This window comes from Phoca vitulina, unplaced genomic scaffold (genome assembly GCF_004348235.1).
Source record: "Phoca vitulina isolate PV1807 unplaced genomic scaffold, GSC_HSeal_1.0 scaffold37, whole genome shotgun sequence".
Classification (NCBI taxonomy): domain Eukaryota; kingdom Metazoa; phylum Chordata; class Mammalia; order Carnivora; family Phocidae; genus Phoca; species Phoca vitulina.
Window position 1 is genome coordinate 12,909,439 of NW_022589740.1, and position 24,927 is coordinate 12,934,365.

General features: G+C 41.8%; 1 protein-coding gene across 1 annotated transcript in view; it reads left to right on the forward strand.

The window, feature by feature from the left end:
* The window catches only part of TMC1 (transmembrane channel like 1), a 172,811-nt gene extending 153,195 nt beyond the window's left edge, over nt 1-19,616 (forward strand). The window contains exon 20 of the mRNA XM_032427487.1: nt 19,516-19,616. Coding sequence (XP_032283378.1) covers nt 19,516-19,616 — 101 coding nt within the window. The remainder of the gene's footprint in view (nt 1-19,515) is intronic.
* Nucleotides 19,617-24,927: the final 5,311 nt, after the last annotated feature.

The window sequence follows — 24,927 nt, forward strand, 5'->3', positions numbered from 1 at the left end:
ATACTGTTTTCCAGAGTAGCTGCACCAGTTTGCATTCCCACCAAAAGTATAAGAGGGTTCCCCTTTCTCCACATCCTCGCCAACATCTGTCATTTCCTGACTTGTTAATTAGCCATTCTGACTGGTGTGAGGTGGTATCTCATTGTGGTTTTGATTTGTATATCCCTGATGCCGAGCGATGTTGAGCATTTTTTCATGTGTCTGTTGGCTTTTTGGATGTCTTCTTTGGATAAATGTCTGTTCATGTCTTCTGCCCATTTCTTGATTGGATCATTTGTTCTTTGGGTGTTGAGTTTGGTAAGTTCTTTATAGATTTTGGATACTAGCCCTTTATCTGATAAGACATTTGCAAATATCTTCTCCTGTTCTGTCAGTTGTCTTTTGGTTTTGTTGACTGTTTCTTTTGCTGTGCAAAAGCATTTTTTATCTTGATGAAATCCCAATAGTTCATATTTGCCTTTGTTTCCTTTGCCTTTGAAGATGTGTCTAACAAGAAGTTGCTGTGGCCGAGGTCACAGAGGTTGCTGCCTGTGTTCTCCTCTAGGATTTTGATGGATTCCTATCTCACATTTAGATCTTTCATCCATTTGGAGTCTATTTTTGTGTGTGGTGTAAGAAAATGGTCCAGTTTCATTCTTCTGCATGTGGCTGTCCAATTTTCCCAACACCATTTATTGAAGAGACTGTCTTTTTTCCATTGGACATTCTTTCCTGTTTTGTCGAAGATTAGTTGACCATAGAGTTGAGGGTCCATTTCTGGGCTCTCTATTCTGTTCCATTGATCTATGTGTCTGTTTTTGTGCCAGTACCATACTGTCTTGATGATGACAGCTTTGTAATAGAGCTTGAAGTCCGGAATTGTGATGCCACCAGCTTTGCTTTTCTTTTTCAACATTCCTTTGGCTATTTGGGGTCTTTTCTGGTTCCATACAAATGTTAGGATTATTTGTTCCAGCTCTGTGAAAAAAGTTGATGGTATTTTCATAGAGATGGCATTGAATGTGTAGATTGTCCTTGGTGGCATAGACATCTTCACAATATTTGTTCTTCCAATCCATGAGCATGGAACTTTTTCCATTTCTTTGTGTCCTCTTCAATTTCTTTCATGAGTGTTCCATACTTTTCTGAGTACAGATCCCTTGCCTCTTTGGTTAGGTTTATTCCTAGGTATCTTATGGTTTTAAGTCAGTTGTAAATGGGATCTACTCCTTAATTTCTATTCCTTCTGTCTCATTGTTAGTATAAGAAATGCAACTGATTTCTGTGCATTCGTTTTATATCCTGCCACTTAGCGGATTTCCTGTATGAGTTCTAGCAATTTTGGAGTGGAGTCTTTTGGGTTTTCCACAAAGAATATCATGTCATCTGCAAAGAGTGAGAGTTTGACTTCTTCTTTGCCAATTTGGATGCCTTTTATTTCTTTTTGTTGTCTGATTGCTGTGGCTAGGACTTCTAGTACTGTGTGGTGATAATGGCCATCCCTGCCGTGTCCCTGACCTTAGGGGAAAGATTCTCAGTTTTTCCCATTGAGAATGATATTCGCTGTGGGCTTTTCATAAATGGCTTTTATGATATCAAGGTATGTTCCTTCTATCCCTACATGGTGAAGAGCTTTAATCAAGAAAGGATGCTGTAGCCATCAAAAGGAATAAGGTCTTGCCATTTGCAACGACGTGGATGGAACTGGAGGGTATTATGCTGAGCGAAATAAGTCAAACAGAGAAAGACATGTATCATATGACCTCACTGATATGAGGAATTCTTAATCTCAGGAAACAAACTGAGGGTTGCTGGAGTGGGGGGTGGGGTGGGAGGGATGGGGTGACTGGGTGATGGACACTGGGGAGGGTATGTGCTCTGGTAAGCGCTGTGAATTGTGCAAGACTGTTGAATCTCAGATCTGTACCTCTGAAACAAATAATGCAATAGATGTTAAGAAAGAAAAAAAGAAGAAGAAGAATGTAGCAGGAGGGGAAGAATGAAGGGGGGGAAATCGGAGGGGGAGAAGAACCATGAGAGACGATGGACTCTGAAAAACAAACTGAGGGTTCTAGAGGGGAGGGGGTTGGGAGGATGGGTTAGCCTGGTGATGGGTATTGAGGAGGGCACGTTCTGCATGGGGCACTGGGTGTTATGCACAAACAATGAATCATGGAACACTATATCTAAAACTAATGATGTAATGTATGGGGATTAACATAACAATAAAAAAATTAAAAAAAAAAAAAGAAAGGATGCTGTACTTTGTCAAATGCTTTTTCTGCATCTATTGAGAGGGTCATATGGTTCTTGTCCTTTCTTTTATTAACGTAGTGTATCACATTGATTGATTTGCGGATGCTGAACCACCTTGCAGCCCAGGAATAAATCCCACTTGGTCGTGGTGAATAATCCTTTGAATGTACTGTTGGATCCTATTGGCTAGTATCTTGGTGAGATTTTTTGCATCCATGTTCATCAGGGATATTGGTTTATAATTCTCCTTTTTGGTGGGGTCTTTAGTTTGGGGATCAAGGTAACGCTGGCCTTATAAAAAGAGTTTGAAAATTTTCCTTCCATTTCTACTTTTTGAAACAGCTTCAGAAGAATAAGTATTAATTTTTCTTTAAATGTTTGGTAGAATTCCCCTGGGAAGCCATCTGGCCCTGGGCTCTTGTTTGTTGGGAGATTTTTGATTAGAGCTTCAATTTCCTTGCCGGTTATGGGTCTTTTCAGGTTTTCTATTTTTCCTGTTTCAGTTTTGGTAGTTTATACGTCTCTAGGAATGCATCCATTTCTTCCAGATTGTCTAATTTGTTGGCATATAGTTGCTCGTAATATATTATAATTGTTTGTATTTCTTAGGTGTTGGTTGTGATCTCACCTCTTTCATTCATGATTTTATTTCTTTGGGTCTTTTCTCTTTTCTTTTTGATAAATCTGGCTAGGGGTTTATCAATCTTATTAATTCTTTCAAAGAACCAGCTCCTAGTTTTGTTGATCTGTTCGACTGTTCTTTTGGTTTCTATTTCATTGATTTCTGCTCTGATCTTTATTATTTCTCTTCTTCTGCTGGGTTTAGGCTTTATTTACTGTTATTTCTCCAGCTCCTTTAGGTGTAAGGTTAGGTTGTGTATTGAGACCTTTCTTGTTTCTTGAGAAAGGTCTGTATTGCTTTATAATTCCCTCTTAGGACCACCTTTGCTGCATCCCAAAGGTTTTGAACAGTTGTGTTTTCATTTTCACTTGTTTCCATGAATTTATTTAATTTTTCTTTAATTTCCTGGTTGACCCATTCATTCTTTAGTAGGATGCTCTTTAGCCTCCATGTATTTGAGTTCTTTCCAAATTTCCTCTTGTGATTGACTTCCATTTTCAAGGCGCTGTGGTCTGAAAATATTCAGGGAATGATCCCAGTCTTTTGGTACTGGTTGAGACCTGGTTTATGACCCAGTATGTGATCTATTCTGGAGAATGTTCCATGTGCACTAGAGAAGAACACATATTCTGTTGCTCTAGGATGGAATGTCCTGAATAAATCTGTGAAGTCCATCAGGTCCAGTGTGTCATTCAAAGCCCTTGTTTCCTTGTTGATCTTCTGCTTAGATGATCTGTCCATGCATTGAGTGGTTGTTAAAGTCCCCTACTATTACTGTATTATTATCAATGTGTTTCTTTAATTTTGTTATTAATTGGCTGCTCCTATGTTAGAGTCATAAGTATTTACAATTGTTAGATCTTCTAACAATTGGATAGACCCTTTAATTATAATATAATGTCCTTCCTCATCTCTTATTACAGTCTTTGGTTTAAAATCTAATTTGTCTGATATAAGGATTGCCACCCCAGCTTTCTTTTGATGTCCATTAGCATGATAAATAGATTTCCACCCCCTCACTTTAAATCTGGAGGTGTCTTTGGGTCTAAAATGAGTCTCTAGCTGACAGTTTACCGTTGGGTCTTGCTTTTTTATCCAATCTGATACCCCGTGTCTTTTGATTGGGGCATTTAGCCCATTTACTTTCAGAGGAACTATTGAAAGATATGAATTTGGTGCCATTATATTACCTGTAAAGTCACTGTTTCTGTATATTGTCTCTGTTCCTTTCTAGTCTATGTTACTTTTGGGCTCTCTCTTTGTTTAAAGGATCCCTTTTAATATTTCTTGCAGGGTGGGTTAGTGATCACAAATTCTTCTAGTTTCTCTTTGTCCTGGAAGCTTTTTATCTCTCCTTCTATTTTGAATGACATCCTAGCTGGATAAAGTATTCTTGGCTGCATAATTTTCTCATTTAGCACCCTGAATACATCATGCCAGTCCTTTCTGGCCTGCCAGATCTCTGTGGATAGGTCTATTGAAAATCTAATGTTTATACCCTTGTAGGTTATGGACCTCTTGTCCCGAGCTACCTTCAGGATTTTCTCTGTGTCTCTGAGATTTGCAAGTTTCACTATTATATGTCAGGGTGTTGATCTTTTCTTATTGATTTTGAGGGGGTTTCTTTGTACTTCCTGGACCTGAATGCCTGTTCCCTTCCCCAGATTAGGGAAGTTCTCTGGTATAATTTGCTCCGATATACCTTCTGCCCCCATCTCTCTTTTTCCTCTTTTTCTGGGATCCCAAGTATTCTAATATTGTTTTGCTTTATGGTTATCACTTATCTCTTGAATTCTCCCCTCGTGATCCAGTAGTTATCTCTCTTTTTCTCAGCTTCTTTATTTGCCATCATTTTCTCTTCTATGTCACTGATTCTCTCTTCTGCCTCATTTATCCTAGCAGTTAGCGCCCCCATTTTTTAATTGCATCTCATTAATAGAATTTTTTATTTCAATTTGATTAGATTTTAGTTCTTCTATTTCTCCAGAAAGGGATTCTCTAGTGTCTTCTATGCTTTTTTCAAGCCCAGCTAATGTCTTTATAATCGTCATTCTGAACTCTAGTTCCGACATCTTACTTATGTCCATACTGATTAGGTCCCTGGCAGTCAGTACTGCCTCTTGTTCTCTTTTTTGAGGTGAGTTTTTCCATCTTGTCATTTTATCCAGAGAGGAATAGATGAATGAGAGAACAAAATACTAAAATGGTAACAATGACCCCAAGACATATACACTAAACAAATCAGAACAGACCTGAAACTCAAAAAAAAAAAAAAAAAAAAGAATATAATCAGACAGGTGAACACAAGAGAGCAATACACTGGATCCTGTGTATATTTTGTTCCATTTGTTAGAAAACTAGAACCCAAAATTGTAAAGGAAGAAAAACTTATATATGTACAAAAATAAAATTAAATATAATGAAAGGATAGAATGTAACTGTAAAAATGAAAATTAAAAGACCAAAAAAAAAAGAAGGAATATAAATAGACAGGTGAACAGAGCAGAGCAATACACTATATCCTGAGTGTATTTAGGTCGGTTTGTTAGAAGAAACTACATCTCAAAATTGTAAAGAAAGAAAAACATAGATATACAAAAATAAAATTAAATACATTGAAAGGATAGAATGTAACTTTAAAGGTGAAAATTAAAAAAGGCTTTAACAAAAAAAAACCAAAAAACAAAAGAGAAAATATTATCAGACAGGTGAAGAGAATAAAGCCATACACTAGATTCTGGGTGTATTTTGCTTTGTTTGTTAGAAGAAACTGTAGCCCAAAATTGTAAAGAAAGAAAAACTTATATAGGGGCGCCTGGGTGGCTCAGTCGTTAAGCCTCTGCCTTTGGCCCAGGTCATGATCCCAGAGTCCTGGGATCGAGCCCCGCATTGGGCTCCCTGCTCAGCGGGAAGCCTGCTTCTCCCTCTCCCGCTCCCCCTGCTTGTGTTCCTGCTCTCGCTATGTCTCTCTCTGTCAAATAAATAAATAAAATATTTTTAAAAACCTTATATATACACAAAAATAAAGTTAGATTTAATGAAAGGATAGAATGTTACCATAAAAATGAAAATTTTAAAAAGGAGTTGATAAAATAAGAAATGGGTTGAGAAAGGAATGAGAAAAAAATTAAAATTGAAATACTAAAGAACCATAGGAAAAAAACCATGAATTCTATATGCTATATTCCCCTCGCACCAGAATTTTGCAGTTCTCTATGATTGGAAAACATCTCAGCGGGCTGTTCTTGCTGATCTTCTGGGGGAGGGGCCTGTTGCTTTGATGCTCCAGTATTTTTGCCGGAGGCGGAATTGCCCCGCCCTTGCCTGGGGCCAGGCTAAGTAATCTGCTCGGGTTTGCTCTATGTGGCTTTTGTTTCCCTGAAGGCTTTCTGCACAGCTTTAGAGGATGAGAATGAAAATAGCAGCCTCCCTACACGCCCCCCTCCCAGCCGCCCAAAGCTCAGAGCCCCACTCTTCAGTGAGCCCTCAGGGAAAGGCAGTCAATCACTCCTGGCTCTCTGGTCTCCATCTGCACTCCACGCTCACCTGGCCTGTGACCCAGCATTTGTATCTCAGGCACACCACCCTTTTCGAGTCTCCAAACCCTGCAGACTCTGGTGAGCACCTGTGCTGCTCCTCCCGGGGGAGGAAGGGGGGGTCTCCCCGACTCAGCCACTTGTTGGGCTCCTGCTCACAGAGCAGTTGCCCAATCGTGCCACAGTTCGAGGTTTATGGCAACCCTGAGCTGAGAGCCCACTCCTGGGCTACTGATTGCAGCCGACTTCCCCTATAGGATGCCTGGGAATTCTGCCCACACTCAGGCACCCCTGTTCTTTCTGTGACCCCAGTGATCCTGAGAACACACTGTCCCACCTAGGATTCCACCCCACTTCACCAACTGAGCACCTTCCAGACACAGATGTTCCTCCCTGCGCAGACTTCTAAAAGGTCTGATTTTGTGCTCCACTGTTAGATCACTTGCTGGTAGCCGGCTGACGGAGACTCCCTCCCTCTTCCCCCCCCCCGCACCCCCCCCCCCGCCCCCGCCATGGTCTATCACCCCTTATATCACCTTGGATTCACTTCTCCGCACCTCCTACCTTGCAGAAAGTGGTTTTCTATTTGTAGAGTTGCAGCTATTCTTTTCTTAGATCGCCAATTGAGTTCACAGGTGTTCAGAATGATCTGATAGCTGTCTAGCTGAATTCCGGGAACCAGACGAAACTAAGGTCTACTCCTCTGTCATCTTGGACTATCTGCCAATGGGCAGCTTTTAAGAGAGTGTAACATGGGTACTTAATTGCAGTTATGAAGTTAAGGCAAAAAGAATTTTTAAGTAGCATTTAAGTATAGCTCTAAAAAGACGATTATGAATCAGCCCAATTAGATTGAAGAAGCAAGTTTGCTCAGTTACAAAGTGTTTGAGAAAGAATCTAATTATTTGCTATGTGTATACATAAGCACTAGGCTTATAATTTAAATAGCTTATTATTTTGGGGCGCCTGGGTGGCTCAGTTGTTAATGTCTGCCTTCGGCTCAGGTCATGATCCCAGGGTCCTGGGATCGAGCCCCACATGGGGCTCCCTGCTCAGCGGGGAGCCTGCTTCTCCCTCTCCCACTCCCCCTGCTTGTGTTCCCTCTCTTGCTGTGTCTCTCTCTGTCAAATAAATGAATAAATGAATAAAATCTTCTAAAAAAATAAAAATAAATAGCTTATTATTTTAATATCGGGTATACATATTTGTGGTGAGTGGAGAAAATCCTTATCAGAATTAGTGAAGAACCTGAGTTGTGAAAACCCGTGAAATATACATAGTGCTATTTCATTCGGATTGGTCTTTATTTTATATTTGCTTTATGTAGTAATTAAAGGTAGAAATCATAAATTTGTGATCGGCACGATGTTTTCCAATACTTGTTCCCAGTGTAATTTTAAAGTGCATGAAAATAACTTGCCTTGCATTTTAAGTTGGCCAAACTCCCTGCCCCTTGGGGGAGATTTATGACATGAACTCACAGATCTGGTTCTCTTTATCTCCACCAAAATGGCACAAAGGCAAATTTGAGCCAGGCATAAAAATGATGTCCTAGCTACAGATGATTTCTCTTTTAAATCAAGTCATTGCAAGTCTCTAAACACTACCTGACGTGCATCTGGTCGCACTGTGTCCAGGGTGTACATTTGACTTTCAGAGGTCTGACATGCAGTCCTTATTCTCCCTGACCTTTCTCGTATGCAGCAGGCTAATTGTGAATTAGTGAGTTAGCCACCCTGAGTCAGAATGTTACTACTGGTGGCTTTATTCCCCTCAGGTCCTGATTTCACAGACAACAATCCACAATTAAATGCATTGATTTAATAAAGCTCCACTGACCATTCTGATTCCTTTGTTGCTGTTCTTCTACTTACTGGATTTGGGATAATGTATTACTAGACCACAGATAGACAAAAAAATTGAAAAACAAGAAGCAGATCCTAACAGTCTGCTGGAGTAAATGAATGAACATAAAATGATCACTATTGTCTTCTAGCTATCTAAGCCTAGCAAATGGACTATTTAAAAACCCTGTCCATAAAAGAAATTTTGCACTTAGAATTTTCTGAGAAATACCTAGAAAATATAACTGATGCAAATTTACTTATATTGTTTTGAGTGATAGAGTTGGCAATTTAAATGAAAACTTTCTAGTAATCCTGGAGGTCCTTTGCAGGTATTTATTTAAGGGAGAGGAGATGTCCAGGTCTGGGTTTTTTTTTTTCCTGTTAACTCATTTCAATAAAAATAACTGGAAATATGTAGTCTCAGCTAATCATATTTTATTATCTTTAGAGATTTTTGGCCTCCACACTGTGGTTGGATGGCCAAAAGATAAACCAAGATATGAAATTGATTCTATTCTTCAGAATTAAAAAGTATTTTTCCTAGATATATGGGCATGACTCCCATAACTGAATCATCCAAAATAAACTAGATTAATTAGGTCCAGGATGGATAAGATAGAATACCCACAAAAGAATCCCACTGCATGTAAACTTAGAAATATTCATTCTCTTATGTCGGTAGTTTTATATTTAGTCTGTGGCCATGTAAAGAAAATGAGTGAACCAGCAAGACTTAAAAAATGCTGTTCATATCTCAGTGCATGGATTAAGATGACAGGCCCGGATTCAAATCCTAGCTCTACCAGCCACTATTATGCAGCTGGTAGGGTCAATTACTTAAGTTCTTTGTGTCTTAGTCCTAGCCTATAAAATGGCCATCAGTACAATGTATACACATTGAAAGGTTTTTGTGAGGATAGAATGATAATCAGGTTTCTAAAGTACTTGGCACAGAATAAGCCCTTATTTAAAAATCAGACAGCATTATTAACAACCTGCAATTTGGTTTCATTGCTTATCTCTGCATGGTGTACTGCTAGGGCCATGATTCCGAACTGGGGGCTACCCTACCTCCTATCACCAGGGGGCATTTGGCAATGTCTGGAGACATGTTGGGTTGTCACATCTGGGGAAGGAGAGCATTATACTGGTATTTAGTGGGTAGAATTCAGAGATGCTGCTAAACATTCTACAATGCCCAGGGCAATCCCAACCACAAAGACTTATCCAGCCCAAAATGTCAATAGTGCTATGGCTGGGAGCTCTGTGTTAGGGTTTAGTGCGCCTCTGTTTTACTGAATGTGTGTTGTATAAGGGTGTGACTTTGTGTTTTGTTCTCTGATTTACTCTCTGCTTCCTCTTCTCCCCCCGCTCCCCCCACCCCCCATTCTGGTAGGCTATGAACTCCTTGGGCAAGTTTTAGAGCATCTCTATCGTGGTCGTGCTTGCATTGTCCAGCCCAAGGCCTGACCCAGACACCTCAGCAAATGCTGAAGGATGTTTCGAAAAATGCTTTTCCAAAAGTCCATAAAAAGCTAAATCTATTATTGTGGGCTGTGCATAGAACCATGTATTTTGAACTAAAACTCAGGACATTTGTTCTGACGAGATAGGAGAATTTTCATGGTGAAGTCAGAGCACATTTGTTTTGGCATTAGAAAGACCTAGGTTTTAATTTTGCTCTGAATTTACCACTTAGCCTGTTACTTCGACAAGTTACAAAACTGTTGCTAATCATGCATTTATTCTAGGGGTGTTGTGAAGATTTCACAAGATCGTCCGTGTGAAGTGCTTAGTTCAATACCCTTGTTCCTAGCAGCTAGGACATCCTATGACTTTGGGCAAATTCCCACCCCCAGCCTTCATCAGTAAAGTAGAGATAATAACTTCTTTGCATGAGCTTCAAGGCTTAAAGGAAATCATGATGTGCTTAGCAGAATTTAATGAACAATAACTGTTATCATTGTTTTTATTTTTATATCAGTGGCAAAAAAAATAAATAAATAAACTCAAGAAAAGAACTCATTCTCCCTGAGAACAATAGGAAGGAAACAAAACAGACCAGAACAAGACATCCAAAGAGAGACATTTTAAGGTATTTTGCACATATTCCAAAATAGCGAGATACATTTAGAGCTCTCTTCCAAAAAAGAGTTGGACACCCTAGTTCTTGTAGCTACATTGACTGGAAAGGCACTGAGACCTTTTACCTGTGTTTCTGGGCCATTCTTCAGAGTATTGAATTATCCCAGGATGAATGTGTTTCTTTTCTTGGGCATGTGACAACAAAAAAGTAAATTGTGATGATTACGGTCACCTTCTGCCCTGTCTCTTTTTTTTATGCAGAGATGAAGCTGCCAAAACATTGAAAAGTGGTTTATATCAAACGTTTGGTGGCAGTGCAGGAGAGAGGAAATAGTACGTATATAATATGGGAATATCTCTTATTTGATTATGAGTGTGGGGGGAGGGGAAGAGACTGGGAGAGAAAAAGAGACAGTGTGAGTATTAGTCAGGTTTGGTTTTGTTTTCAAGGGCAGGGATACAACTTAAAAGGAAACTTTATTGGCTCACTGGCCCGTGCCTTAGGATGGACTCCATTTGGGCTGGATTGGGTTTTATGTTCAAATCTGGGGACATCTTCAGGAAGAGGGATGGAATATTGTTTTCCTGACAGCGAGAGACTCGAGTTCACCACTGTGCCCAGAGGGTCAGGCACTGTGTTTATGGGCTCCCCTGGAGGAGTTCCCCTAAATCTTTCCTTCTTTCCCTTTCTTTTTTTATTTCTTTTTTTCTTCTAATTTTAGTGTGGTATGAGACTGCTTTTTACCTCCCCTATAGGATCTATCCTTCCGTGCAAGAGATGGGAAAGATTCAAACATCATAATCTACTGGTGGATGCGAGAGACACCTGCTCGCTGTTACACTTACTAAATAATGTCACAGGTTGCTCTTAGTGACCCTGAGAGTTTTTCAGAGTCCAACATGAGGAGCATGCCTTAGGGGCGCTGCGATGTCCAGGCAGGTCTGAGCCATAAAGCACCCTGAGAGATACCTATGAAGGGCTCTTGGCGGGGGGCCTAGAATCCACTCCTTGGAAATCAGCATTAAGATGTTCACAGAAAAGAGGGCAGATCTATGAGTCTGTCTTGTTGGCAGAAGGTGTCCTGTCGTGCTCAGTTTCCCTTGCATAGAATAATTTCTTAATAACCATCTGTTGAATGAAGGAAACAGGGGTAAAGCCAAACTCTTGGGCTCCATTTTGAGATTCAGAGTTGGTATGCAAAGGATTCTGTAGAGCTTGGAGTCACACCATTCTGGAACTTTCAGGCCTGTTGAACGGGAGAGGGGGATATTAGTACAGGCCAGAAGCATTCACCCTTTTCTATAACCCATTTTCAACTAAAAACTTGTTGCTGAAGCTCAGTATGTAGACAATACAGGAGACGTTCTGGTTGGAGCTGGAGGGAGCAGGCAGGGCTCCCCAAACTTGGCCATTCACCCTTCTCCTTGCCACACGGACACCCCTGCCCTGATTCATCAAGAGGCACGTGGGACAGTTCACAAAAACCAGGACCAAGGCACTAGAAAGAGGGCGGACACTTGAAAACAAGCCTCTATCCTGTTGAGCCTAAATATCTTAGAATCCAGCACATCAAAATTGAACTGCAAGAGTATTATACTAAGAGAGCAAGACTCGTTCCACATGGGTGAGCTGTCACCTTCACTGGGATGCGAATTCAACAGGTGATTGGTGTGGGACCACAGCAAAGAGGGTGAGGAGCCGGGCCCCAAGAAGCAATTGTATGGGTCCAGGCCTGTCTCTTCATGGCAATGGAACAATTAAAGCCCCAGGCAGTGTGGGGAAGTGTTAGTGGACTCGCTAAAGGGACCTTGAAGGCTAAACACCCCTGACCGGATGCCCCAGATAAATAAGGAAGTGAGGGAGAAGATTAAGAGGCATTGTCTTCCTGTGAGGAAGCCTCATGAGGAGCCAGCAGTCAGGGTGCGTGCGGCATGAGACGCCCATGAGAACTACTACCAGATACCCCTTGACCCTGGAGACTGATGTTTTGAGAGCTTTTTACATCACCCACAAGAGCAGGTCACTTGAGGGCAGCAGGCCAAGTTGGCTTTCCTGACCCCAGCTGCCAGCCTGGGAATGGTAGAAGCTGCTACCTTCTCCATCGACCTAAAGGGATGATCCTACCAATGTGGTAGCCCAGGTTTGTTTCCACATGGAGTCTCTGACTTCGAAGAATGGGAATAAATTGGGAGACACCAAGCCTGCCAGGCCTCCAGCCCCTTCCCTCCTGGACGTGTTCTGGGCTCTGCAGGCTAACAGATTTAGATGGAAGAGTGAGTTTGCTCAGCAACCTGCTAAACAAGATTGCCCAGTCAGACATCTCCAGGGACTTCGGCGAGTCTTCTTCTTACAGGAAAAAAGAGAGCAGAGAAGACTTGATACAAACTTTGACTTTATTTTGGGATAACGATTATGGATTTCTCTCCTCTTCTCCCAGGGGGATCGTCAGTTTTGGGGTCTAGCTGGTGAGACCTGTCTGGGGTGGCGCTCCCTGGGAGCAGCTGTGTCAGCGATCACCCCATGTTCCTCACGCCATGTCCCCTCGAGTGACCCTATTACCCCACAGCAACTCTCAGACATTTATCCGGCTTTCCGTTTCTTCTCAGTGCTTACAACCAGACAAAATAGTGTATATTTACTTGTCTGCTTCTGTATCATCTCTGCCTCCCTCCCTAGAGCACATGCTGAGTGAGAGCACGGACTTTCTCAGTATTCCTCGCTGTGTCCCCACCACCTAGAAGAGTGACTGGCATGCACCTTGCCGTGTGTTTTAAGGGTTTTCCTTCCTCATTTAACTTCTCAGCCTGTGGGTTGGGCACCATCTTTATTCCCATGTTACAGGAAACAACTTTAATCTTAACTTGGTCAAGATCCCACAATGAGAACTGATGAAATCAGGATTTGAACTCCGGGCTTCCTCCTTCCAAGCCTACAGACTTTCCAATCCCATTTCCTCATCTGCCAAGTTTCAGTTGAATTAAAAGCACTCTCTTGATGAAGAAATTCTTTGCAAGCATCTTACTGGCAGTTGGTTTTGTGCCTCTGTCTTTGCATCAAACTAGCTGTGGTCCCAGCGGCTGGGGAGCTGGGTGTGGTGCTGCTGTGAGTCTGGAGTCCTCATTGCTCAGAGAGCTGGGCAGGGGGGTTCTTTAGAGCGTGAGTCTGTCTGGGTGTGGAAGTTTGACAGAGGAGGGGGTTCACAGAAGAGCATTCAGATAGGGCAAACAATAAGAGAAAAAGAAGTTGAGTTAACAAATGAACAAACAAACCCACAAATGAAGAAACGAGTATTTATCATTGGTGGAGTGAAATCAGGTAAGGGTAGAGGGAATACCCTGTTTTATCCTTAGTAACCTGGCCACACTCTTATTCAGGACTCTGATGAGAATAGAGAAAGCCTGGAAGTTCCTGTCTTCTCATTATTTTTTTTCAGCTTCATTAAGATATCACTGAAAAATAAAAACTGCATACATTTAAGGTGTATAATGTGAAGGTTTGATATATGTATATATTGTGAAATGATCACCACAAGTTAGTTAAGATATCCATCACCTCACATAGTTAGCCCCCCCCCTTTTTGGTATAATGAGGAAAGTGCAGATTTACACTCTTAGCATATTTCAGATATACAATGCAATATTAGCAATAGTCACCATGCTCGACATTAGATCTCCAGAATTTCTTCATCTTATAACTGGAAGTATGTACCCTTTGACCAATATCTTCTCATCTCCCCCACCCTCCAGGTCCTGGAAGCTACCATTCTCTATCACGTTCTGTGAGTTCTTCCAGTCTCATTGCTCATTCCTACCACATTTTGACTGGTTTAGGTGGAGCAGAGTCAGGCATGTCTATGTCGAATGCGCTGAGGTTTTGGAGGATGTCTTGCATACCCCAAAATATGGTTGTTGTTGGGGGGGGGTATATGTCCCAACGGGATTGTCATGGTTAACAGGATTTTTTTAAAAAGATTTATTTATTTATTTATTTGAGCGGGGGAGGGGCAGAGGGAGAGAGAGAGAATCTCAAGCAGATTCCCCACCGAGCACAGAGCCCGAGTGGGAGCTGGATCTCACGACCCTGAGATCACGACCTGAGCTGAAACCAAGAGTCAGGCGCGTAACCGACTGCGCCATGCAGGCGCGCCATGATTATTAACAGGATTTATATGGGCAAACGATGTTCAGAGCTGCAGCTTGCCTTTCTCTTCCCACTTATATTCCAGGAAAGCAGTTTGCTAACATCCTGTGTTTTCTACTGAAGGGTAGGGCCATTTGATAGCTTCTGTATTTATTTTACTGTTGGGCTTTGTACAGTGTCTTGTTTGGATTAGTGTCCAGTTAGATAGTTAGAGATTCTTCACTTTTTCCTAAATTGCATTGGAGGATTTATAGAATCTTGTTATTTTAATGTGTAGATGCTGGACACTGGAGTGGTTTTTCACAGGTTTAGGTGTTACGTTTTGCAGCAAGTTGGCAAAAGCACACAGATGTCCCTGGGGTTGACTGAAGATGTCATACATCGCAAGAAACCAGGTACCCACAAGAAGAAGAAATGAACGCTGATAAATTCCAAATTAGAATCACCAAAGCTTTCCTCTACTAGCCCTTTTGATAACAATTTTATCTGTCTGTTATGGGTGTGCATTATAGTGATGGGAGAATCGGGAAATATTATACAGAAAAAATGGCTGAGCTTACTTAATATTTAGGAAAATGTACTTTTTTGAGCTGGCTTTGAAATATAATGCATTTCCCTGTGATGGTGGCAAGGGTTACAAAGCTAATAACCATTTTGTAAGGTCCTGCAAACCAGACTACATATGTAATATATCACTTCTGGGCAGAGGCTGTTAAAAGCTAGTGTTCCTTTTCCACCTACCTTTTCCCTTAAAGTGGTGACCTTGACGGTTGCTGTTCTGAAGAGGGAGCTGTAGGAGGCACGGAGGCTGCCGTACCCACCCAAGACTGTGTAAGAGTAATCAGTCCTCACTGTGCAAAGACAGAGTTCTGGAAGGTTTTCTGTTATTGCAGCATTATATAGCCCACCTGACTAATTTTTTTTTTTTAATTTATTTTTTGACAGAGAGAGAGACACAGCGAGAGAGGGAACACAAGCAGGGGGAGTGGGAGAGGGAGAAGCAGGCTCCCCGCTGAGCAGGGAGCCCGATGCGGGGCTCGATCCCAGGACCCTGGGATCATGACCCGAGCCGAAGGCAGACGCTTAACGACTGAGCCACCCAGGTGCCCCCCACCTGACTAATTTGGAGGATTAAGGAAATACTCATGGGACAAAGCCACAGGAGAAGAAAACAGGTACAAAAAGAAAGGCAGTATAAGGTCATCCTTCAGAGACTGAACTGAGTTTGAGTTCAGGGTCAGCCGAAGCCTGTGACTTTACATAACACCACTACACCTGTTTTATGTAAAGTGGGAATAAAAATAGTACGTACTTCAGAAGGCGCTGGTAAGGGGCGCTGGGTTGCTCAGTTTGTTGGGTGTCCGACTCTTGATTTCAGCTCAGGTCATGATCTCAGGGTTGTGAGATGGAGCCCTGTGTTGGGCTCCATTATCAGCACTAAGTCTGCTCGAGATCCTCTCCTTCTCCCCCTGCCTCTCCCCCTGCTCTCTCTCTCTCTTTCTCAAATAAATAAATAAATAAATAAATATTTTTTAAAAAGAAGGTTGTGGTAAAAATAAATGAGGCAACTCATGCAAAATCACAGTGTTTTGCATAGTTCCTGGCACATAATAAGCACTTAATAAAATGCCTGATAACACAGATTTTAAAAAAATAAATAATACAAAAACTCATCTCGCCTTGTTCAGGATGTCCATCAATATTGTGAAAGCCAACTCAGGCCCAACTATAAGAGAGAGGTTCTTAAGTTATAAGATCTACAGATGGATTTTAGAAGGGTAAGTAAACCCCATAAAATTGTATGCAAAATTGCATAAATAAGTGTGCTTTTGTTTAAATATGGTGAATCCTGAGTAAGAGTTTTATTGAGAGTGTCTGTAGGCTTATATAACAGATCATAGGAATGGAGAATCAAGTTTGGATATGAAAGATATTGCAGTGAAAGTATTGATAAGACATGAAGACTCATTGGATTATTGGGAAGTTCAAGGAGTCAAAAAAATTAATCTGAGAATCTGCAATGGTCAAAGCTCAAAGACTCTTGGCTCTGGTCATCTGCCCTACTTCAGCCTGCTTGTGTCTCCATCCATCCCTCCTTAGAAAATCTTCTACACCCAGCGGGGCTCCCGCGCTCCAAGGGATATTTCTGCCCAGCCCTCTGAGTAATGCAGACTCTGGGCTCATGCCACGGCACCCAAGCCCCCAGCTGTTGTGACCACTATGGCCAGTTTCATAACAGGATGAGGGACCTAAACCAACCAATAATAAAACCCTTGAAAATAATCACCTTATCCATGGGATTTGTTTTATTTCAACGGGAACTTTGAAAATGAGGGAGCAAACAGTAAGAATGCTGGCTCTGAGGTCAGCTCACTTAACTGAAATATCCCAAGCTAGAACCTACTCAGGTATAGCTGAATTCAAGACTGAATGATACTATCAAGACTGTTCTTTTCCATCCACCGGTTTTACTTTTCTTCGTGAGTTGACTTCATTTCTACCTAGGCTCTTGTCATGAAGGATATAATTTTATACCTAATTGAACAAAAGTTTCGCGGAATCACTGAGATTCAGTATCTATTGCATTACAAAGAAGGTACTAAGCCATAGGGGGAAATTGCAAAGAGCTAACCAAAAATAAATTATACGATGATGGAAATCTCTCACGGTTATCAAAAGGGTTGGCGTGGGTGATATTAAGGAGGAGTTAGGGGAAAGATTTGTTTGGAGGAAACTGTTTGTGAGAAGGTGTAAGTGGGGGAGCTTTAAAGGAATCACTCTGAGAGCTTGACATTATATATATAATGTGGTTTCCCCTGCAACTGATTACTCTCTGACTCTTGAGAAATCTCGAGGATGAGAGAAAAGTTGCCTAGCTTCTTTGAAAGTACAACAAAGGAGAATTGCTGTGATGTTAGGCTTGTGCTTCTAAAGTCTGACAGCAAGAATGATGCATAAGTGTTTCCCTTGGACTGCATGTGGCTTTCCTAGGTCCACCATAACAAAGTACCATACACTGGGTGGCTTCAACAACAGAAATTTATTTTTTCAGTTCTGGAGGCCAAAGTCCATGATTAAGATGTCAGCACGCTTGGTTTCCCCTGAGGCCTTTTTCCTTGGCTTGGAGACAGCCACCTTCTTGATGTGTCCTCACGTCGTCTTTCCTATGTGTGTGTCTGTGTCCTAATAACTTATTATTAGGACACTTGTCGTATTGGCCCACCCTACTCACCTCATTTTAACGTAATCACCTCTTTAAAGGCCATTTCCCCAAGTACAGTCACATTTTGAGGTACAGGGGATTAGACCTTAACATATAAATGGAGTGGGGGTGGGGCACAAGTCAGCCCATAACAGCCCTGTGAGAGAGCCCTCAGGGTAGCTGTCTTAGATCCGATCCAAAAAGAAAAACTGAATCATGGACATTTTATGGCTGTTGTAAGAATAACGTTGAAGGCACGATGAAGAAGTATCCATCTGGTCAAGGGCAGGAATGGCATGAGAACCGCAGCACACAGTCTCCAAAGAACCCATGAAAATGCCCCCGAGGGAAAGTCAGAAGCAGAGAGAATAAAGCCTGAACACAACAGTGTCAGTCAAGTGAGGCCTTTCCTCCCACCAGACTTCTGCCTCCTCTTTCGTCTACCCTGTCCCTAGCTCGGGTTTGACCCTGAAGGGGAAGAGATCTGCTGAAGTTGGGGAAGGAGGAAAAAAATGTGTATTTAGGGAAAAGAGATCAATAAACAGAAAACATCAGTTTCTTCCTGTTTTCCAGTCCATACGCTTTTGTCTGTCACCAGCTCTAGTTAGGGGTGGATGAGAAGCCTTACCTTTAACTCACAAAGGGGACCTGACATTGTACATGTTGAATTACATCTTAAAAATATAAAGAACTTCTTATTCCTTGAGAGTGAAAAAAATTGTATGTCTGTTAGAGTTTCGTGCAGGATCAGAACTTCTCCCATAAAATACATTTTCAGGGGACAGGGGGAGATCAAAATAAAACTGTATATCAATTATATCCCCTAAATCTCATTGATTCTGTATGCTAGATGTATTAGTAGTAATCACTTTCCATAGTTCCAGCCATAGTCCCAGGCAGTGGTCTGATTGGCGTAGGTGGGACCAGGTGCTTAACTCAACACCAATCCACTAGAGCAGGAAGACAAGAATTCAATCAGAGTTTACCAGATTGGGATTAATGCCCATCCCAGAAGTTAGAGAAAAATGCATGGGTTTCAACTTTCCAAAACCATATGAAGTGAGAATGGAATAAAGCCAGTTCCCCAAACACATACTAAGTTGGCACAACAAAACAACTACCAACAAAGTTTATAGCAGCAACTCTCAAGTCCCTTCCAAACTCAAGGTGCAAATATTTTATGTTTAGAAAAGGTATAGGTTCCATGATACTGGGAAAAATCCCAGTGTACAGATCAGCAATCCTAGATTCTAGTAGTGATGCTGCCACTACCGAGTTGTGTGATAGCAGCCATTTCCCTTCACCTCTAGGACCCTCAGTATCTTCATCCATATAATCGTAGGTCTGGGCTAAAGTGTATACTTGATTCCTTCCCACTTATAAGCCTATGGCAGGTACAGAACGATCTTGTCTGTTTCTAGAGGGAGGATTTTGACTTTGCAGTCATTTTATGCTGACTTCTTCCTCAAATCTACAGCAAACAATCTGTCACAACCAGCAAAGCTGTGCAAAGTTAATTGCAATGTGGATGACTTACAGAGACATAATTTCAGTGCTCCTCTTTTACCTGCTGGGTGTAATCATGTCAGAGCTGCCGACATTTGTTTGATTCTAAAAAAGCTTCTAAACCAGCAGAAGATCGAATGGGACATTTATAAGCCCGGCAAAACCACTCTTTCTTTCAATCGCACCATCTGCCTTATGGGAAAATCCTACCTAGTTTTTCTCCTTCAGAATGTGACTCAAAATGATTGGAGGGGAAAAAAAAATGCTAATGCAACAATGGAGAGAATATCCTGCAATCCATTAATATCCTCTGCAGAGTCATTTTGTGCCTATTCTTGCAGTTGGAGATCACAGGATTCTTGACAACCTAATAGCACTTCATGCCAATAAAGTGCAGGCTGCCTTTTTGTTTGATGTTGTTCGGAACATGCAATTATCCTAAGGGCAGGTTGGAGCTAAACATTTTCATCTACCCTCAGCCTTTTCTGCCTGAGGAGATGCTGTGACAGATTTCTCAGTTTCAGTTATGCAAAGGTCCGGGATTGGCAAGATTTAGGGCTTTCACCTTTTAGAATGCTTGCTATTGTAAATCCTGTTTGGGGGAGGTTTTTTTTTTTTTTTTGGCTCTTTCATAATGGCCATTTTGCTTCTAATATTTATTTGGATGACAGATCCAGAAATTTTCATATTGTTCTACGTCCATCACCATTCAGACCTTCTTTTGAAGCTTCCGTCCCTCTTTTAGGTATGAAGGGATTTGTGATCAGCTTCTCAAGCCCCAAATAGAGAGGGATCTCTGTGGGATGGATGTACAGACAGTTTCTTCAGTCTGCTCCTTTTATTCTTACACTGTTCCCACCCACCCTGCTCTACGCTCTACTTATTTAGAAATGGTAAGAAAACAAATACGAGTTCGGAGGTCAGAGTTGTGAAGGGAAACAGCATCCCTGAGGGAGCGATGTTATGGGGTCATCATTCCAGTAACACTGAGCGCTGTATCCCTTACGTGTATCCCTTCCCCATGCAGAGCTCACCCCACACAGCTCTCCTTTGCTGCTTATGGGCAATGTGAAGGGAAAATGTCACCCTGTCTCTGTGCAGAGTACCTCCTTCCTTCCTCCTTTCTACTCTTTCCCCAGTACTGAGCTACTGCCCTCTGCCAAAGCTGCTTCCCCAGCAGGCTCTGACTTTATTTATTTATTTATTTATTTTAGATTTTATTTATTTATTTGACAGAGAGAGAGAGAGACAGCGAGAGAGGGAACACAAGCAGGGGGAGTTGGAGAGGGAGAAGCAGGCTTCCCACCAAGCAGGGAGCCTGATGCGGGGCTCGATCCCAGGACCCTGGGATCACCATCTGAGTTGAATGCAGACGCTTAATGACTGAGCCTCCCAGGCACCCCAGGCTCTGACTTTAAAAGTACGGCGAGAGAAAGAACAATTATTGCTGTAAGGGTGCTGTCTAGGAACCTGGAGTAATAAAATCAGATTTCAGCATAATCTTTGTGCCATTACGCCTTACCTGTGTGAATTTGAACAAGTCAGTGAATCTCTTAGAAGTTAGGATTTCGGATATATCCAGTGGGATAACAGTATCTTCCCAGCTCACCTCCTGATACGTTACAAGAATCAAATATAATAAAGTGTGTGAAAGTGTCATATAAAATGCAGCAAAAATGTGAGCTGCCATGAATAATTTCGTAATGACTGCCCAGCCAACTTGTACGAATCAGGGACCGTGAGCCGAAAACCAGGCTGAGTTAGTTACTTATATGGATTCTCATAGCCCTCCAAAGTTTTCACTGTTATATCCCCATCTCACTGAGGAGATGAAGAAAGTGAAACCTAGAATGGTTATTCTACCCAAAGTAGCTCAATTATTCACATCAGAGGCAGGAGCGGGCTCTTTGAAGCTGGTCTGTGTGATGCTAAAGTTACCTCTCTTATGCAAAATCTTTGTAGTATTTCTTGGAAGGATCAGTGTGCCTGCCTGCGTTAAGAAGGACATGTTTCAGAGGTACCTCTGAAACAAATAATGCAATATATGTTAAGAAAGAAAAAAAGAAGAAGAAGAATGTAGCAGGAGGGGAAGAATGAAGGGGGGGAAATCGGAGGGGGAGAAGAACCATGAGAGACGATGGACTCTGAAAAACAAACTGAGGGTTCTAGAGGGGAGAGGGGTGGGAGGATGGGTTAGCCTGGTGATGGGTATTGAGGAGGGCACGTTCTGCATGGAGCACTGGGTGTTATGCACAAACAATGAATCATGGAACACTATATCTAAAACTAATGATGTAATGTATGGGGATTAACGTAACAATAAAAAAATTAAAAAAAAAAAAAAAAAAAAGAAGGACATGTTTCTGGGGCACCGGGGTGGCTCAGTTGGTTAAGCGGCTGCCTTCAGCTCAGGTCATGATCCCAGAGTCCCAGGAGGGAGCCCCACATTGGGCTCCCTGCTCAGCAGGGAGTCTGCTTCTCCCTCTCCCTCTGCCCCTCCTCCTGCTTGTTCTCTGTCTCTCTAATAAATAAATAAATAAAATCTTAAAAAAAAAAAAAAAAAGAAGGGCATGTTTCTGATCTGCTTAGTTTATTCTTCTCCAGCTGCAGCCCGGGCAATGCTAAACAACTCTGGTTCCCTCTTAGGCTCTATTCCCTCGTCCCTGATTTCCACACAGTGGAAACCCAGACATAGAGGACTGGGGAGAGCAGATGGCCAAAACCAGAGTCGTGGCAAAGGCAACATATATGACTTACATAGAAGACATGTTTTTCTGGAAGTGTAAACAGAGCTTGCAAAAGCCCAGGGTGTCAGAGTACAAATTCATTCTGTAGGTTTTATCTGAACTTCTAGTAAGTGTTAAGCACAGTCCTGGAACTAGGAACATGAAATAAAAGCAAAGCCTCCAATTTCAGGTTGTGACTTCACCCTCGGATGTGTGAAGCAAGCAAGGAAAACAGAGGGTGACAGTTGGGAGCAATAACTTCTAGGTGAGAGATCAACTGAGCGAGCTAGGGGATACGGAGGGGGCAACTAACTAGAAGAGTGGTAGACAAGTGGGCAGTAGGGAGGCTTCTGGGTGAAGGGGACCATTGATTTATGTCATGAAGAAGCATCACCAGAGTCAACATTCTAATCAAATACAGTTCTTCCTCCCCCTTCAACATCTGTGCCTACAATCTCCTTGTGCTTTCATTCCTTATTTCTACCAATCCTACCTTGATTTTTCCCTTAGCTATCGCCTGATTCTAAAAAAATTTTTAATCTAAATATATCCTCTCCCACCCTTTTCTTTAAGACTTGATTTGACTAAAAACTGGTAGTCCTTTGTTTTTGGAGGGGATGAGCTCTAATAAAATTCTTTGAAAATCAGCTGAGAGTAGCTTAAAAGTCTGGAAATGTTATGGAAGTACTATAGTCAATCCCCTTGGCTGAAGAAGACCTTGGACCCTGGAGTTATGGACCCCATTGTTTGAACATCGCTGAGCAGGGGAATATTTCATTGAATGACAGAGAGGACAGCTTCCTCATGTGCTCCTGTGTGAAAATGAGCATAAAAGAGACATGGAAGGGCTTCTCTAGCAGCTGTGTCTTAGGAGTTACCTGCCACCAAAACCCCCAGCTTATGGATCTTTCTGCCAGCAGAGGTCAATAGGAATATAACAGAGAGGTCTGAGAGGTCTGGACTTAAATGTTAAAAAGAGGAAGAAAAAATATATATTCAAAATCTGAAAAATCTTAATGACTTTTCATGGAACATTAATGCAAATGAAAAGATTAAATGTTGCTAACAATATTGCACAGTTTGTGATTGCTGGACTGGGCATGATGCTCAGTTCTAGTTTTATTGTTTGAGAATGAGGGGGATTATATGGTGAGACTGCCTGGCTTCCTATTTTGAGGCTGTTACTTCCTAGCCACGTGAGTTAAATTTTCTGAGCCTCAGTTTCTTCCCTACAAGTTGAAGAAAGTAGTTCCGGTCTAATGTCGTTGTTGAGAAGAGGCAATGAGATAGTTCATTGAGTGCACCTACAACGGGGCCTGGAGTGAACTAAGTGGTCAGCGGCGGGGGGCGGGGGTGCTGTTGGTCCGCGAGGTGTTCTGTGTGGCTGGGTGATGTTCCGTGGTATTTCATGGTATTCTGTGGTGGTTGCACCTGCCACTCTGCAGGTGGGTCAGCAGTACTACTGAGTGCCACAGCGGTCTTAGCCTCATGCAGCAGCTGCAGGAGTGGAGAAAAAGTGAGGGTCATGTGGGGACAACCTAACTTCTGGTTGGGGGAGAAGCTGGAAGAAACCAGTCTGTTTGGCAGGGTGAGGACCCGTATACATGGTGAGGACCTCGGGCTTTCTGGGAAATACTCATGAAAGGAGATGGATGAAAAAGACACATAGTGTTAAAAATCCGCCGACCTGTTTGCATTTGTCCAAGAATACGAGACACGCTTTCTCCCACGGTGCTCTGCACTGTATCCTTCAAGCCTTTGTTGAGTGTCCACCATGGATGCTGAAAGAATTGTTTCTTCTCTTCTCTTGAATCTAACTCAGAACTTCAGAGGAGATTCAGTTATGCTTCCAGAAGTATCTGCCAACAGATCCCCCTCCTACTTACCCACCCTTTCATTGTTATCCTGTCCTCACACTTGGCTGGAGGATGATAAGACATGTCAACCCTATTCAAAATTATTAAAGAAAAACAATAGTGAACTCTCCAAAGATACCTATCTTAGGATCTGTCAAGACGCTTCCCATTACAAGTGGTAAAATGCAGCCATATATTTTACATGTATTATAATTTACAACACACAATAACTGGGATGAATCTCAATGGAATTATGCTGAGAAAAAAAAAAAAACCTCCCCAAAGGGTACATACTGTATGATTTATGAAATGACAAAATTAAAGAAATGGGGAACAGATTTTAGGGGTTAAGGCTGGAGTGCAGGTGGCAGAGACACAAGTATGACGATAAAAGCAACACAAGGGATCTATGTGATGATGGAAAGTTTCTGTGTCTTGTGTGCAGTGACATCAGTGCTCTGGTTTGTGATATTGTACTATGGTTTTGCAAGATGTTACCATTGGGGGAAACTGGGTAAAGGGCACAACAGATCTCTTTTTACGATTTCTTACAACTGCATGTAAACCTACAATTATTAAATAATTAAGAGTTTAATTGAAAAAATCCAACCTCAATGAATTCACTGTTCATTTTAAGATTTTTCTTTTCTTTCTTTTTTTAAGATTTTGTTTATTTATTTATTTATTTGACAGAGAGAGAGAGAGCACAAGTAGGCAGAGCAACAGGCAGAGGGAGAGGGAGAAGCAGGCTCTCCACTGAGCAGGGAACCCGACGCGGGGCTCCATCCCAGGACCTTGGGATCGTGACCTGAGCTGAAGGCAGATGCTTAACCGACTGAGCCACCGAGGCACCCCAGAATTTTTCTTTGTTAAATGTTTATGGCTTAACTTGGAATTCCATCCATCTTATCATACTTCATACATTTGATCTTTTAGTTCCATGATTTTGTGTATATTTCTCATCTCCTCCACTAGATTTAATCACTGTAAGAGCAGGATCTTTCATTTTTATATGAAACAAATACCCTCTCTAAGGCACCTAGAATTGTGTTTGCACAGAACAAGGACTTAATTCTCATCATGTCTTTTGCAATCCACTGTATTTTGTATACAGTAGACTTCTGATAACTGTTAAGTAAACACATATAATGGATTTTAATTTTTGTAACTA